The sequence below is a fragment of the Artibeus jamaicensis genome, unplaced genomic scaffold, assembly GCF_021234435.1.
Source record: "Artibeus jamaicensis isolate MK-2021 breed Jamaican fruit bat unplaced genomic scaffold, CSHL_Jam_final scaffold_369, whole genome shotgun sequence".
In the NCBI taxonomy this organism is placed as follows: domain Eukaryota; kingdom Metazoa; phylum Chordata; class Mammalia; order Chiroptera; family Phyllostomidae; genus Artibeus; species Artibeus jamaicensis.
In genome coordinates this window covers 38020108-38036783 of record NW_026522042.1, presented here as the reverse complement: position 1 = coordinate 38036783, position 16676 = coordinate 38020108, and the positions used below count along the sequence as shown (strand labels likewise).

The window sequence follows — 16676 nt, the reverse complement described above, 5'->3', positions numbered from 1 at the left end:
CCAACCCCCAATTCATTATCACACTGTCACATTTATCTCTGAATTTCTGCTTGTCTCTATCACCATAATGGATACTGTGGACAAGTCAAATCTGACTCTACTTTGTAGCACTGCATAAACCACCAAATAGAGACACCTCCACTCCCGGCTTCCTCCAATCTGTTCTCCAGAGAGCAGACCAGAGTGCTCTTTTGCAAGGTCTTACCAGGTCTCTCTTGCTTTACAGCAAGAATTTACCTTGTGATAACTTCTCATTACACTTAAAAATTCAAACTTCTAATCAAAGTTTACTCAGCCCCGTTTGACATGGTTTCTGCCTACCTCTCTCTTACATTTAACTTTTCATACCACTCTCCAGCTATACCAACTTTCTTTTCAACAATTTCTAGCCTTGCAGCTTTAATTGCGGAATTTCATCTGCTAGTAAGTCTACTGCCTCAGTTTCCTTGGTTAGTTCTATTTAGAGTAAGGAGTATGATCCTATAATGGAAAAAAACTCAAGTTCTCCTTCCCGAGTAGGAAAAAGCCTTGTTCTGTTCTCCCCTAATCTGTTTATCTCCTGTGAGTCTCTTACTACTCACACATGCTACTTTACTTCTGATCACCAAGTCGGAAGTAAATCAGTAAGTGTGTGCGGGGACGGGCTCCCCAAAGCAAGCATTTCTGTGACACCAGTGGAATATCCTACAATTTAACTCATTTCTAACATTACCTGCAGACAGTGTCAGATCCCATGGGTAAGGGCTCAGGCCCACAAGACGGTCCCCACCACTGTCCACTTCAGATGCCCATCCCAAGCCCAGGTGTATCACCCGAGCTTCTGACCAACTGGCGAATCAGAGGTTCCAATGACACCCTCCTTGAGTTCAATTAATTTGCTAGAGTGGCTCAAAGAACTCAAAGAAACATACTTAAAGGATATTAACAAAGAGCCAGATAAAGATATACATAGGACAAGGTCAGGAAGGCTCAGAAGGGCAGACGATTTTTTATTATCTCACAGGTGCCCATTCTAGGGGCTAGAAAACAGTGCTTAATGAGCCTTTCACAGATGAAAAGCAGATGACTGACAATAAAGAGTTTCAAAAGTGAGAATATGAAATTATTAACAGAACGTAAAAAATTTTGGTCCACGGGATCTCAAACAAAATATTAAGAAAATGTAAACTTATGTATTAAGGCTGGAATTGAGACTAGAAAATGGATGTTATATAAAAGGTATCAGGCAAAAAATATTAACGTTTTCCACAGTCAATGATCTAACAACAGGCAAGGGCTTATTCGCATGTGCTGGAAACTAGAGATACGAGAAGACGTGGCGGCAGAAGGAAGGTAACACATGCACCAGGTCTGCACACTATTCAGGATCAGAAAACTACTTACTTCTACCAAAACAGAGCGCCCTCCACTGTATCACACTGACGCCGCTAGACTCAGGAGCAAGGAAACGATGCCAGCAGCAAGAATGGTGCACGTTCCTCTCATTCCTGCTGCTTTGCCCAGGATATTTCTCTTTTAATCCACATGGCTTCCCACATTAACAGCGTGTTAACAGCTTCAGTACAGTGATGACTAGAGGTAGAGGGCACTTAAAACAAATGAACAGCAACTCTGCTTGAGCCAGTGTAAGACCGAAAAAAAAAGGGCCCATCACAAAAGCAGATACGTCTCTCTCCCTACTTACCTAAGGGACCGTCAGTAAGTCCAGTAACAGAAAAAAGTGTATGTTAAGTTTTAATGAGAAACAAAATGGGTTTTATCAGGAGAAAAAAAACTGAGTTCCTACTTAGCGAGGGAAGGTAGAAATAAAACCTAAGCACTAAATAGAGCAGTCTTTTATTTGGTTTCACATACTCCATTCTCCTGCTCCTCAGTCTAACGCAGCACGTTTTCTAGTGTTTGGCTTAGCAACAGGAGACAAGTAAAGGAGTGGGGTCCTTAGAACGAGGAAGAACAGTGAGCCCAATAGAACATGAGGGAATGCACGTAGGGAACAACTTTGTAGGAAAAGCCCTGCTTTAATGCTTGTGAGTCCTGTAAAAGGTTCTCTAGGTTTTCCTCTACCATTTCTACACCCCTTAAAAATAAATATACCAGATTTTCTGTCGGTGTTGTGATACAAGTAAGATAATTAATTAAATAAGGCCCTAATTACATGTGGTTCCCCCTCCACCTTAAAGCTTAAGCACTTGGATACTTCTATACTTCATAAGTTCAAGAAATGCCCACATATATGTTTTGTTTGAATGTTCTATTTCCTAACCTGAGCAGTGGTTACACAGGTGTAGCTACTGCACGTGGTTCACACATTAATAAAAGTTTTCTGTGCTCACTTGGAAGTACATATACTAAAACTGGAGCGATACAGAGAAGATTGGCATGGCCCCTGCACAAGGATGACATGCAAATTCGTGAAGTGTTCCATATTTTTTGGCTCAGCGGCTTGAGCACTGGCTTGCGAACTAAAGGTTCACCAGTTCAATTCCCAGTCAGGGCACATGCCTGGGTGGCAGGCCAGGTCCCCAGGAGGAGACATGGGAGAGGCAACCACACATTGATGTTTCCCTCACTTTCTTCTTCCCTTGCACTCTCTCTAAAAATAAATAAACAAAATTTATTTTAAATTTTAAAATATAAAAGTTTTCTTAAAACTATTGTATGTGGGCAAATGATAAATATCATGTATTAATATTAGTGTAGCAAATATCTGAACAAATTCTACTACTAGGTGGAGGATCTCTACAGACAAAATATTTAAGGCAATGTGATAGAAGGGAATAAAAACTTGTCCAACTGTTCCTGACTCAAGACAAGGTGGCCGTGAGGCAAAGTAAATGAACAAAGTAACCTGGAACTTACGTATGAGGAAGTCAAGGACTCACTAAGAATGAGAAGTCGATGGAAAACAAACAGGCATCCAGAGATCCTCTTCCCTTATTTAGTTCTGAGCTTTACACAATTCTCTCCCTCTCCCACAATGTCCCCGCCTCTTCCCCCCCGCCCCCCCAGTACTTTGCCTCCAGCTATCAAAACACTGTCAATTCCCCACTTTGAGAAGATTACAAAACACCTCTGATGGCTCTTACCCTATGGTTCCACTCCATCACCTGGAACCTCCTATTTCCTGCTCATTCCAGTTGAAGTTTCTGTCCCATATCACTGAAGCCCTCACTGCTAATCTGACACCAAATGTCCCCAATTATCTCAGAAGTGAGAGGCATATGTCTGAAATTCCATGTTGAAATTCTAAGTGCATTTCCAAGTTATATTATAAATAAATGGTAGTTGAATTCTACACTTCTTGTTTGTTAAGGATGGCAGGGAGGAGGAGTGGGGACCGATGACATTTTGGGGGTATACCCTGGAACCTTAAACAACTTCTTATAAAATTCAGCAGAAAAGTGGGAACCTATTTAAAACCATCCCTCTAAAACACAATCACATTGCATTAGGAGCCCACCTGTTTCTTGGTGCTCTAGTCAAGAACCTTTAGGATATGGTAAAGAAATACAGAAACCTGAAGAGTAAGTTTCTTTAGCTATATTAAAAATATTATTTGGGCTCTGGCCAGTGTGGCTTGGTTGGTTGAAGCAATTGTCCCATGGACCAAAAGGTCACGTGTTCAATTCCTGATCAGGGCACTTAACCCAGCTTGTGGGTTCAATCCACGTTGAGTGTGTGTGTCTACCTGTGTATATGTGTGTGTGTGCACACGTGTGTATAATTTGGTGTCGACTATTTTGTTCAAAGTAGTGCTGCTCAAAATGTGAAAAATCAAAATACAAAAATAATAGCAAAAAACTTCTATGGACAGATCACTTCAAATCAATTTTACCTTAAATTTTTTAAAAACATGAAAATACCAAACAACAGTGAAATGTGAGCTGGCTACCATTAATAAAAGAAATGGCTACTGACAAAAACTGGAATGAGCACTTAATGAATATCACTGTGTACAACTATAGTTCTACACAGAAATTGATACTAGTAAGATTAAAGTTTTGTAGTTGAGCCTAAATCAATGAGAAATTATGTATAAAAACAAAGAAAAATTGGTAGAATTTCTAAAATATCTTCTTTAAGCTGGGTGAGAATGATTTTAAGAGCAAAATAAATATTTTGTTATACAGATTTTTCTTAACTTCACAGTCACCTATACTACTAATCATCTTTAAAAAGATGTGACTTAGGTGGTGGGGAAGGGGGACGTGGAGTTTTCAACTTCTACTTTATTTATTTCTATATTGTTTGAATTCTTTTTTTCTAATAAAATATGTACTGTTAGTAATAAAGAAAAATTGTGAGGGGTTGGGCAGACAACAAAAAAGTGTATTATTAAAAATATTTTTCGGCCCTGGCTGGTGTAGCTTAGTGGATTGAGCGCGGACCTGCGAACCAGACAACTGCGGTTCGATTCCCAGTCAGGACACATACTGGGGTTGCAGGCCAGTTCCCTGGAGGCCAGTTCCCAGCAGGGGACACATGAAAGGCAACCATACATTGATGTTTCTCTCCCTCTCTCCTTCCCTTCCCCTCTAAAGATAAATAAATAAAATCTTTAAAAAAATATTTTTCAAGGTGAACCAAACACCACATACTCTTCCATAGTAAAACAAATAATTCATGAAAGAACAGATTTTTAAGAAATACATTCAGGTTTTCTGCTAAAGTCACAATCAAGGACATACATAGCTTTAAGCTAGTCAGGAAAAAGCAGAACATTGAAAACTCTTGGGGGGAAAGGGCTGCAGCTTTAACTTCTCTGTAATTTGTAGTATACCCAGAACCACTACCAAGCTCCTTCTTGCTTTGCTCTCAAGTACCTTACAGCAGTGGTTCTCAAAGCACGGTGCCCAGACCGGCAGCTTCAGCAAACTTGTTAAATTGCAAACTCATAGGACCCATTCCAGACCTACTGAATCAAGAATTCTGGAAAGAGTGGGGAAAGAATCTGTGTTTTTTCAAGGCTTCCAGGTGATTCTCAGTTTGAGAACCTCTGTATGTTTACTGGAGAACATAGCATCTTCATACTTCATGTAATGTATTTCAGTTTCACAATACAAACCAGATAATTATCACATGGTTTAAACACTCCCAGATTGTTTCAGGCTAATTTCACAGGGACAGTATATTACCTTTTAATGATAAAAAAAATTGGGAGGAAGTGAAAGAATAGCACAAACATAAATTACATAATGCAGAGAGGAAATTTAACATATATTTGTAGTTCAGGCCACTATTAGCAGATCAAGAAAGGCCACTTGCTGTATCTAACATTCTGGAGAGTGCTACACAAGTATAAATTTATGTTAATAGAGAAAAACATTACATTGCCTCCATTACTTCAATTACCATCTATCTATATTAAAGACTGTCAGTTGAGGCTACTATCATATCCTAGGGGTTCTTTCATCTTATTCTTCCTCACTTACCTGTATCTTAAACTCATGGCCCAAAATGGTTATTGCTATTGTAAAGACTGTATCATATAATTTCAGAGTACTGGACAGATGAAAGGTTAAAGTTCACCTTTACCAGCTAGATCTCTCTCATCTTCTGCTTGCTGGATATTTCCACTTGGAGATCCAATGTGAATCTCAAATTCAATAAATCTAAAATGGAACTCATTCTGCCCCGACTCTTATCTCCCCACTGCTCTTGCTTCCTTTGCTCAGGGAATGCAGCACAGAGCTGCCTACGTGAAAACCTAACATTTTTAAATTTTTCCCTTACCTGCCGCCCATCAGCCAATTGCCACATCAGTTCATCTCACTTCCAAAGTAGCTCTAGAATCCATCCTCTCTACCCTGGATTGGGAAGGATTCAGATTCCTACCCAATTAATCATCTTCTACTCATGCTGCTCCTTTTAGATAGAGTGCACTTGCTAAAAAATAAATTCATCGTATCACTCCATTGCTTCAAATCCTTCCATGGCCCCCTGCTTCCTTAGGGAAAAAGCATAAAATTACAACATCCTTCATCACGGGATACCTGTGTAGCTGCAAATCTCCTGTCACCACTCACAGCTGCAGTTGTACTGGAGTTTAGCTCCTCAACCCTTCTGATATAATGTTACCTCTACCTGTTACTAGGCTCTCGTCACTGGGATAATTCCAATTCATCTTTCACAATCCAGTTTTGATGCTGCTCTTCTCATAAAACCACCTCCCACCTCCACACACGTATGCCTAATGCACTGCAAGTGCAGTACTTAGAACACTGTACAATAACCATGTATTCCCGCCTCTAGATTTTAAGCTCTACCGAGAACAGGACTACGTTGTTCCCAATTATAACCTTATCACCTAAGCAGCGGTATAGCATGAAATTAAGAACATGGGCTTTGTAATCAGACTTAAGGAGTGCCACAAGTGTGAGGATGTGAGACTTTCTCAAACTCCTTCCGCCTACGTTTCCTTACCTGTCAAATGTAGGCAGTACTACCTGACAAGGCTTTTTAATGATTAAATGTGATATCTAAAGTATTTAGCACAGTGTTCGGTACACAGAAATGTTAGCTATTATTATTACTTCAGTGCCTATCAAAGAAAATTTCTACTGAATAAATACAGTATTCACAAGTTATTAAAAACATTATTTATTAATGCTAAGCTCATATAATTCATTATATTTCCAAATAAAGTTTATAATTCTACAAGGAGGCTTCAACATTATTCATGTCCACAGCACTTAAGTTTTCTTACAGCCATTATAAGTTGAATTATAAAGCTGAATGTTCAAAGAGAATGACCTGTGCATCACTTTCAGGAACAATTTCTTTATGAAGTTGAATCTGCTCCAAACCAGGGCTTTCAAGAGAATTTGGGTAAGTGTTACAAATTGAAGCAGTCACATTATACCTTGCCGACTGATAAAAGCTGTAATATTCAAGTCTACTTTCCCCCGAGTTTTCTGGTGTCTTTAGTTTTTGTTTAAACTGAACAACTTTATAGATCAAAAACATGATCAAAACACAAGCTAAGATAAATAAAGCTAGCAAAATGTCAAAAGCCTCATTTAACCTTTCAACTTCTTGTGTACAAATTAGAGATGTTTTCCCTGACACTGAAGCATCATCAACTGGTAGGGCGCTGTTTTTCTCCAAGTTCAAGTTAACAGAAGAAGTAAGCTGTATCTGCACAGGTAACACTGCAGTAGTCTCTAGTAGATTACCAAAGGCATTCTCTTGAAAAAGTCTACTGGCAGGTGAAGTATGAATTTGTTCCCCGAAAGTAACGCTCTCAGCATTTTCCAAATGTCCCCCAATTGTGGTTACTTTATGCCAGGCCATCATTAACACAGTGGTCTTGTGATGAATATGAAGAGATTTTATAGCCCAAGCTCTGGATATATTTGTTGAAGATGTACTGCAATCTGTAAAGTTCGTCCGCTTAATGTAATGCAACGCTCTGCCAGGCATGGAAGGGGGGTTCTGATAACGGATGTTTAGGGTAATGGCTGAAGATGCTAACCAGTCGCGCAGGCCCAACAGTTTGCAGTTACATTCCCAAGGATTAGAATTTGCCTGGAGATGAGTCAATGAAGATCCAAGGGCTTAAGGACCCTTGGATGTAAGTCTGTAAGATTATTAAATGACAGGATTAAGGATCTTCAAAGATGCTCCCATATTTTCAAATGTATCATTATCAACGCTGATTATTCTGTTTATAACTTAAGATATATTACATTCTTTAACAAGGTAAATGTGTCAGAATTTAAATTTTCTAAATCAGTATGACTTAAAATCAAATGTTTAAGATTATTAATTCTACTAAATTCACCCCTAGTAACATTTTTAATTCTTGAATTTTTCAGAAGCAACTATTTCAAGTCGACAAGTCCTTTAAATGCAAAAGTCTGTATTGCTTCAATATGGGTAAGAAGCACAGTCTTAAAGATTCCTAAGTACTTCAAAAGCTTTTGATGGTTCTTTTGTGAAATTATTACCTTCTAGATACAAACAATCCAGCTTTCCAAGATACTATAAGTCTGAATCTGATATTCTCAAAATTCTACTGTTTGATAAGTACCTGAAGAGCAATCATACGGACAAATGAACCACTCCCAAGGACAGGGAGGTGATTCCTTTAAAGCTGTTAAGTACTAAACTGAAACCAGATCATTAAATACTTCTCTTGAAACAAAGAATACTTGATTATACTATAAATATAAATAATGAAGATCGGAAAGCCCCTCAAATATTCCAGGATCCAAGTATTTCATAAATTTATCATTTAGATATAGAAAAATAGAGGTGCCTGAAATGAACAAAGGCTTTTGGATACAAATACACAATGCCACTATTATCCAAGTATAATGCTACCAGAGAATGAAGTCCCAGTAATTCACTCACATTTACGAGTATGTGAGATCAATTACTTCCAGTCAGATTCAGAAAAACTGTACGTTCAGGAAGATTCTTAGGAATATTTCAAAGGCCTGAGTTATGGCGCTTAATTCATCTCCTAGTGCAGAGCTGATAAACCAATGCACATCCAAGTATCTTTTTACGGAATAATAATACAAGATTACAGGTAACAAGAAGAAAGAGTCAGAGGCAGAGCACAGAAAATGTGATACACACAAAGCCCTGTTCTTGTTTTTTCCTCCTTGTATCAGAAAAGGCTATAAAAAGAGAAGATAAAACTTTAAACTTAAAAAGTTCTTACTATGTATCATAAATGATACTAAGATGATAGTGTAAAATAATGAATTTGGAGTATGTTCTAGAATTATTAACACCTCCAGGCCATTAACCCACTGTTTGAGAAAATAATAATTCAAATTTAATAAACTGCAAAATAAAATGTTTACTAAGTTCATTTAAAATATTATAATTTACTATAACAAGTGAACAATGATAGTGCAGAAATACTAGTCTTTAGATATATAGTATATCCCTTTATTAACTTAAAGTTGAATATCAATTAAATAAAATTATAATTTATGAAAATACAAATTCATTGCAGAACAATTAAACTCCCTTGAAACTATAGTTTTTTACAAATCAAATTATTTTTTTTCAACTAAAGTTCATATTTAAATCAATAGTCTTACCAAGAACAGGAAATTCGTATTATTAACACCCGGCTGATTCAAGTAAAGGTTTTCTTTCTAAATCTGAAGAAATTTCTAAATCCAAATCCATTTCTTTCTGTGGTACCGTTGACCTCCAGCCCTCCACTTTTTTTTTTTAAAGTCACTGTTTGCTCAGGAAACACCACTCTTCACATTGGTTCCTCCACAGTCAGAGTGTAAAACAGAGGTTGCCATGGAGACAGGAAACTGAGAGACAGGAAGTAATTTTATCTGTGTTTCAAAAGTATTGTTGAAAGGAAATCTCAGGAACTTATTTTTCAGAATGCAGTTAATTTGAGTTTTCCTAATGCACATACCTAAATACTGCATAATTTTAAAAATAAGTACATTTTTAAAAAGAAAAATGCCAAAACCCTAAAAACTTGAAATTTTTAGAATGAACAAACTCTGTATGTATATATATCAACAACAGATAACTACTGGGTAGAAAAGTAAGTTGAAATGAAATGTAAATAGAATAGTATAACTTTGTGAATTTTTAAATAAATAAAATATTTAGATTGTTTTGAATACATATTAGAACCTTAAAAGAACAGGTAGCAAAACAGCAAGCAATTTAGAATAGTGAACACAAATGTTACACTATCCTCTATGGTCTTTTTAATTCTTCAAAAAGAAGTCGAGGGTATAAAAAATATTAAATACTACCAATCAGTGCCTTAATACAGGGTGGACGAAAGTTGGTTTACAGTTTTGAGTATGTGAAACACAGATTATTCTTGTATCATTAATAATTAATTATCGTATTATTTTCCTCACAAAGAACTGTAAACCTACCTTTGCCCCACCACGTGTGCTTCAGTAATGTGCCTTAGTGTGTACAATGGTATCAGGTTGTACACCAAATTACTGATGAAGGTCACCTTTTGGCAAGAAAAGTTGACAAGAGTGAAAGAGGCCCTTTAATGGCATTTTACTACATACACATGTGAATTAGTTTTGAATCTTTTAATATAGATGCATATAATGTAATATTTCAAGGTAAAGATGTAAATAATTTATTATAAATTACTTATATTGTATATTGTTTAGTCATAATTTTCCAAAAGCTGATTGCTTAGGATTTCTAATTCTGACTTTTATTAGCATTAATAATACCCCAACAAGACACTTAAAATATCAGTGATAATGTAATTGTACATTATAATTTCCTTTCGATATTAAAGCAGCTTTACTTCACATCAAGACAATTACTTTAGCCCTGTTTGGTGTGGCTCAGTGGGTTGAGTACTAGCCTATGAACCAAAGGGGTTCAATTCCCAGTCAGGGCACACGCCTGGCATGCAGGCCAGGTCCCCACTAGGGGGTTCTGAGAGAGGCAACCCACCATATACTGATGTTTCTCTCCCTCTCTTTTTCCCTCCCTTCATCTCTCTAAAAATAAACAAAATCTTTTTAAAAAGATAATTCATATCATGATATGAATTATTTCCATATGAAATACTTTGTTAATACCAAGCGTTATCTTCCTATGATAATAAAAAAATTAGAGGTACACACAATAAAAGATCTTTATCAAGTGATTCACTTCTCACAAATGCCCTTTGTGGCTGGCTATTGTTATTTTTACTTGATAAATAAAGATACAAGAAAACAACAACTATACACACACACATACATACACACACAAACAAATGACAGAAAAATGACATGAATTAGGTAAAGATGGCACAGGAACTATGTCCCTGAAGTCCATTTTGTTTCATATTTTCAGTAACATACAAACTGAAATAAAGTATGCCTCATGGGTTTTTCAATTGTATCATACAACTTAAGAGTTATGATGTGGTTCAGGACACGCTACACCCAAATAAAGCACCTTGGCATACTGCATACTGTAAGTTAAAACTGTTTCAGAAGATAGCAGAAACAGGAAGATGTCTCTCTGACCTTCCCAACTCCCAGCTATATCCCCGTACCTTTTCCCTTCACCCCTGAAACAGGTTATAAAACCTTCATGTGCGAGGTGCCCTCTCTACAGTGGGAAGAAAAGAGCAAACTTACCTCCAAAGACAAAAGGACTCTGAACAGAATACAAACAAAAAGTTCCCCAGCTTTACTACACTTACCTCTCACCTTTTGTCCTTATCATATCTTCCCACAACTCTGCATCCTCTCTACATTAAACCTAGCATAAAAACTCACATATTTAACTATTTTTTAGGTCTTCATTTCCTCATGTAAGTTCTGTGTCATGTAAAACATTAAATTTGTATACTTTTCTCCTATAGACCTTGTCTTCATTTATTTAATTTCCGGACCAAGGTAGAAACTCTAAGTCAGCGATTTTCAACTTTTCTTATTTTGCAGCACACATAAACTAATTTCTAAAATTCTGTGGCACACCAACAAATATATTTTTTGCTGATCTGATAAAAAAGGTATAATTTTAATTCAATCACACCAGATGGCCGTTCTGGTATTTAACTGTGACCATAATAGCTGTATTATGTGACCAAATTCACATAATATAATTTTGTGAAATTTTAAATAATTCTTTTCTTATTTAACAATCTAAGGGAAGACAGGTCAGTGCCCCTTACTAAATCCTAAGTATTGTATATTTTAATAGTCAGGTATTATATGTTTTAAAAATTCTTGCAGCTGCTCTGAGAAAGTTAAGGAAAACCTTCTCCTTCCTTAGAGTTTAAAAAAAGCCAGAGATATTATGCATCAAAATCAAGTTTAAAGAGCAAAGGCTCCAAGGCTCTAGTAAAGAGGCTCTAGAAAAGGCTCTAGTAAAATAGAAACATTAATTAACATTTTCCATTGTTCCAGAAATATCCAAAGCTGACAAAATTATGTATTAGATCTTAGAAAAATTTTTAAAGAAAATTATACCAAGAAAAACTGAGAGAAAAAAAAAGAAACCTATATTATTCATACCACAAAAACTGAAGTAAACTACAGTAAACTAAAGTGACTGAAAAAATAACAAATGTAAATAATACATTTTAGTTCTCAGGTTGATATATAGTAAAATTCAGATATCCAGAAACACAAAGTTTAGCCTTTCTGTTAATGCAGGAATGGAATTCAGAGACTCTTCGTTTTCCTACTTGCTATGATCACAGCACTACTCAAATGTGAAATTAGAACTCCAAAGTTTCCCAGCTTCCCACTGCAGGGAAATGAAGGTACATTCCCTGTGTTTTGATTAAATACTGCCATTCACAGCAATTCACATTACTTAGGGAATTTATAATCTCATGAACTTTAAATCCTGTAACATGTTAAGTCAAGTCTTCATATAATCTCCAATTCATTATAATTCTCCACAATCTGAATTCTGACATTTAAATAAGAGAACAACTGTTTTAGTGCTATATTTTAAGTATGCACCATCTATATTACTTAGAGATACAGCATCTATGTATAAAACAATTAAGGTGGGTTTACATACAAAGAACAGTTTACAACAGAAGTCACTGATCTTATGGATCTTCGAAGTCATTTATGTACCCAAATATCAAAATTTAAAATGGTGTTTACAATTAAAAATAGTCTAGTAACAGTAAAAAAAATATTATCATTCTGCTCAATGTCGGGTGAAATTTTAATGAGAAGCAGTATCTCCATACAGATTGCTGTTTGGGTGCAAGAAAAAATAATAACTACAAAGTGAAGAAATCAGACAACACCTTGACCAGAATTAGCATCATTAACGAGAAGCAGATGGACACCATGTGCTGTCAGATGTTGTATCTGAAGGACACAACAGCACTTAGGAAACATTCCAACCTGAATCTCATCATGAAGAGACATCAGAAACACCTCAGTGAGGAACCTGTTTTCCGTTGAGACAGAGGGAATGAGGGATGAACACAGGGAAGGGGTGAGGAAAGGGAGAGAAGGACAGAAAAGGATTGTATTCTTCGAAAATGTTACCCATTAGAGAGAAAGAAAGGGTCAGGAAATGACGTTAAAGACTGAGAGAGACCGCAAAGACGCAGCAGTGACATGCAACACCTGACCCGAGACTGAAGTTTAATCTGTGCCTTTGGAGGGAAACGCTTCGGAAAACGTTAAAAGGTGTGTATATAAATAATGTTATTTTCATATAAAAATTAGCCACAGAAACCTTTATTCACTCTATGTAGAAATATTATACACTCTAAGAAAGGGAGAAAATTAAGACTTGGAATTATTACAGCTAAGGAAACAGTAAAACAAAAAGAGATGAGACGACTGTACTGCACAATTAAAATTAAAATTGCACTACATTCAGAAAGTGACCAAGAAGATAGAACAAGACTGCATGGAGTAAACATAAGCAAATTCTTGTGTCATTAAGTTGGTGACAATGCAGAATATTATAAAAATATCATCAAGCAGATGGTGACATTCCTTAGGACATAGGTAGTTAGCTTAACGCATTTTTAAATGAATTAATAAACAGGTATACAGACACTCAAAATGTAGTGAATTTAACATGAATGCATGTACAGTGACTTAAGCTTTCAGAATTTTGTATTAAGGTAATTGGATGATTGATGGGTGAATGAGGAAGAGAGGAAGAATAAAATAAAAACAGCTAACTTTATCTATTCAGACACTTTGATATTCCATATGCAAACTCACTGAATCTTTACAATACCCTCATCAGAAAAGACACTATTAGATTCTCAATTTTAAAAACAACTAAACTTAGGCACGGAGAAGTTACTTGGTCACAGTCATTCACAAGTGAATGACACTGGGATTTGAGTGGGGTTATCAAGTCCACAGTCTTTATCAAATATCTGAAGTTGTGGCTTGGAGTTTAATAGTTTTCCAAATGGTTATTCTTTACAGCAGTGATTCTAAACTGGACATGGGAGGTTCTACTAAGCACATCTAGGGGGCAGAAACCAGGGGGTTGCTACTAAACATCCTACACTGCGCAGCACAGTCCTACAACAAATAATCACCTGGCGCAAGGTCACTAGTACCGTGGTTTAGAAACCTTGCTGTAGAACAGTGTATTTCTGCACTTGAAAATCCATTATGATGAAAGGAGAAGAAAATTACATTTCTTAATTTAGCCTGATAAGAAAATCATTACCAACATTATTCTCTAGACCTGCTTATTTCAAGCAAGGAAAAAGTTTTACTGCAAAGTCTAAAAGAAACACAGAAACAGGAAGTTACTATTACATGGGAAATTAAGCAGGAGATGTGGAAGAGAGCAAACTTTCCTGAAGCTCCAACAACTATGTAGTTGTAAGAAGAAAGTCTAAAACTGCTGACTTCCATGTCAACATTACCTTCCGTTAAATTATGTGAATATAAATCTTCCTAAGTTACATCATGGACCAATGACTCTACTGCAAACTTCTAGAGCAATTTAGATTTTTTTGCTTTTCAGATCATTACGTTTTCTGTACCTGTGAATGTTTCTTAATTAAGAACATTTTAAAATTAAATCGTTACTCTTTAAAATTGTCTATTACATTATTCAAGATTTTCTTGGTACCCATAAAATGACATGAATTCATTACTGCCCAGTAGATTTTTTAATACTTCATTTTAAGAAGAACATTAAGATCTGATGTTCCTATCACAAAGCTATCTCTCACAACTTTTAGATGCGAAATGTTAATGTTTAAGAGAATTTCTAGCCTTATTAAAGTCTGCCCCTCAATTTATATAGATTGACATAGCCCCAGTCCAAGTATGCCTTAGACTTGTAAAAGCCTTATATTTACCCTGTGGAAGCCAGCTATTTCCACAACTAACACATGTAAAATGTTTTTGAATTGTACACTTACATAAAATTAAATAATGAAGCAAACAGTATTCTCATAAAAAATATTTCTTAACCTATATCATTTTTAAGAAAAATATTTCTTAACCTATATCATATTTTGTGTACCCTCAATAATATTTACTTCATATTAGAGAAAACTCTAACATGCTTTTTAACCTTAATATTTTTCCATTCATTAATTTTTTTCAAGAAATGCTTACAGAATGTTGACTATTGCCAAAGACCAGGTTCTTTAGCATTTCATTTTTAAATGCCTGAGTAGTCCTCAAGTTTTTTTCACTAAGAAAAAGAAAAACAGCAGTAAGTTAAAATGTAGGTAGCTTGAATTTGGCTTCAAAAATAAGTAAGATGCCACTCAATTCTACAGTGAGGAAACAGGAAACTCTTCTGCAAGTCCACCTGAGAAGCAGCACCACCTGGTATTTCAAAGAACAATCCCTGGCCCTGGCCAGGTGGCTCAGTGAGTTGGAGCATCGCTTCAGACACTAAAAATGGTGTGGGTTCGATCCCAGATTGGGGTACATATGGGAGACAGTAAATCAATATTTCTCTTTCACATGATGTTTTTCTCTAACATCGATGTCTCTGTCTCAAGTCAATAAACATATCTTTGGATGAGGATTAAAAAAAAAGAAAGAGCCCTGGCTTCTAGCTGCTCTATGACATGCCACATGCCAGACCCCAGGCAAGTCACTTAACATTTTTAAGCTATTTATTTGCTCTATAAAAAGAAGATAATTATACCTATACCTCAGGACTGCTTTAAAATTAGATGATATTAAGTGCAAAGCACTTAGCAAAATATAAGTGCTCAATAATTATTAACTATTGTTATGTGTAAGCATAAAACAATTGCCTGTGTACTTAATCCAAATTACTATGATAAAAATAAATAATTTATTTTTCTAACGAATTTCTGAAGCTAACTAGATTTATTTTATCACTAGTATGCATGTGCTCTAAAAATTCCCTAAGACAAAATCCAATATATTAATTATCATTATTCTTCCCACAGGGTTAAGTCTTAAGGTCTATCTTTATACCTTTAAAATTAAAAGCAGCAAAAAGGGGGGCATATAATGCCAACTCCACAAAGCTAGGAATAAAAGCAAAGAAAACATATTCTTATTTAGATTTCAAAATCAAAGTGATCTGTATTTGCTTTACAGAAATGGAAATTTTAACCAAGTTTGTAAAGTATAATATAATGATTTCATCTATGTCAGAAAGAAAGAACTTGCAAGCTTCTTTACACATATCCCAAAATAATCAAATATTATGTAAGATACTTCTGAATTACCAAGAGAGTAATTCATAAAGCTCTATTGACATTGAAAACATTATATGTTTCATATATTGATATAAAAAGAGGACCTAAAATATGTCTAATAAAATCTGGTTATTATTAAAAAAAGGAAAATTCAGACAAGAATTTAAAAAATGGTAAAATGAACGTGACCATTAAACTGCAGTGCCTACCACTTCCATTCACATATTTTTAAATCTAAACTAGCACCTGCTGCATCATTAACTACTAACAAAATCAGCATAGATATACAGTAAGCAACACTGCCCAGAAACACACAGCAATACCAAATGGCCAAAACAGTGCACAATGCTAGTACTTTGACGCCTTAAAGAAACAAATTTTATGAAACTGTTTCCTCACCTATTATCAGATGGCAGAAGAGAAAGCAAAGCCAAAGCTGAAAGTTTTCTTCTTTCAGGCTGGGTAATGTTGTCCATGCGATCAACCCACATTTCAATCATATTTCCCAAGAGCTGGTCCATCTGAAAGAAAGAGCAAGAGGCATCTCAAATATTTG

At 35.7% G+C, this 16676-nt stretch overlaps 1 protein-coding gene and 1 non-coding gene across 7 annotated transcripts in view; one reads left to right on the top strand and one right to left on the bottom strand.

Moving 5' to 3' along the window:
- The window catches only part of IPO11 (importin 11), a 189714-nt gene that overhangs the window by 31757 nt on the left and 141281 nt on the right, over positions 1–16676 (bottom strand). For 3 of the 6 annotated variants that reach the window (XM_053657295.1, XM_053657296.1, XM_053657297.1), the window contains exon 27: positions 16520–16641. In XM_053657295.1, the coding sequence (XP_053513270.1) occupies positions 16520–16641 (122 nt within the window). Of the gene's footprint in view, positions 1–7453; positions 7580–9059; positions 9288–16519; positions 16642–16676 lie in introns of those variants that run through there. The other 3 variants (XR_008390097.1, XR_008390098.1, XM_053657298.1) reach the window with 3 other exon arrangements.
- On the top strand, positions 2326–2431 carry LOC119042435 (U6 spliceosomal RNA). The gene has a single exon (XR_005081226.1). It is a non-coding gene; the product is annotated as a U6 spliceosomal RNA (small nuclear RNA).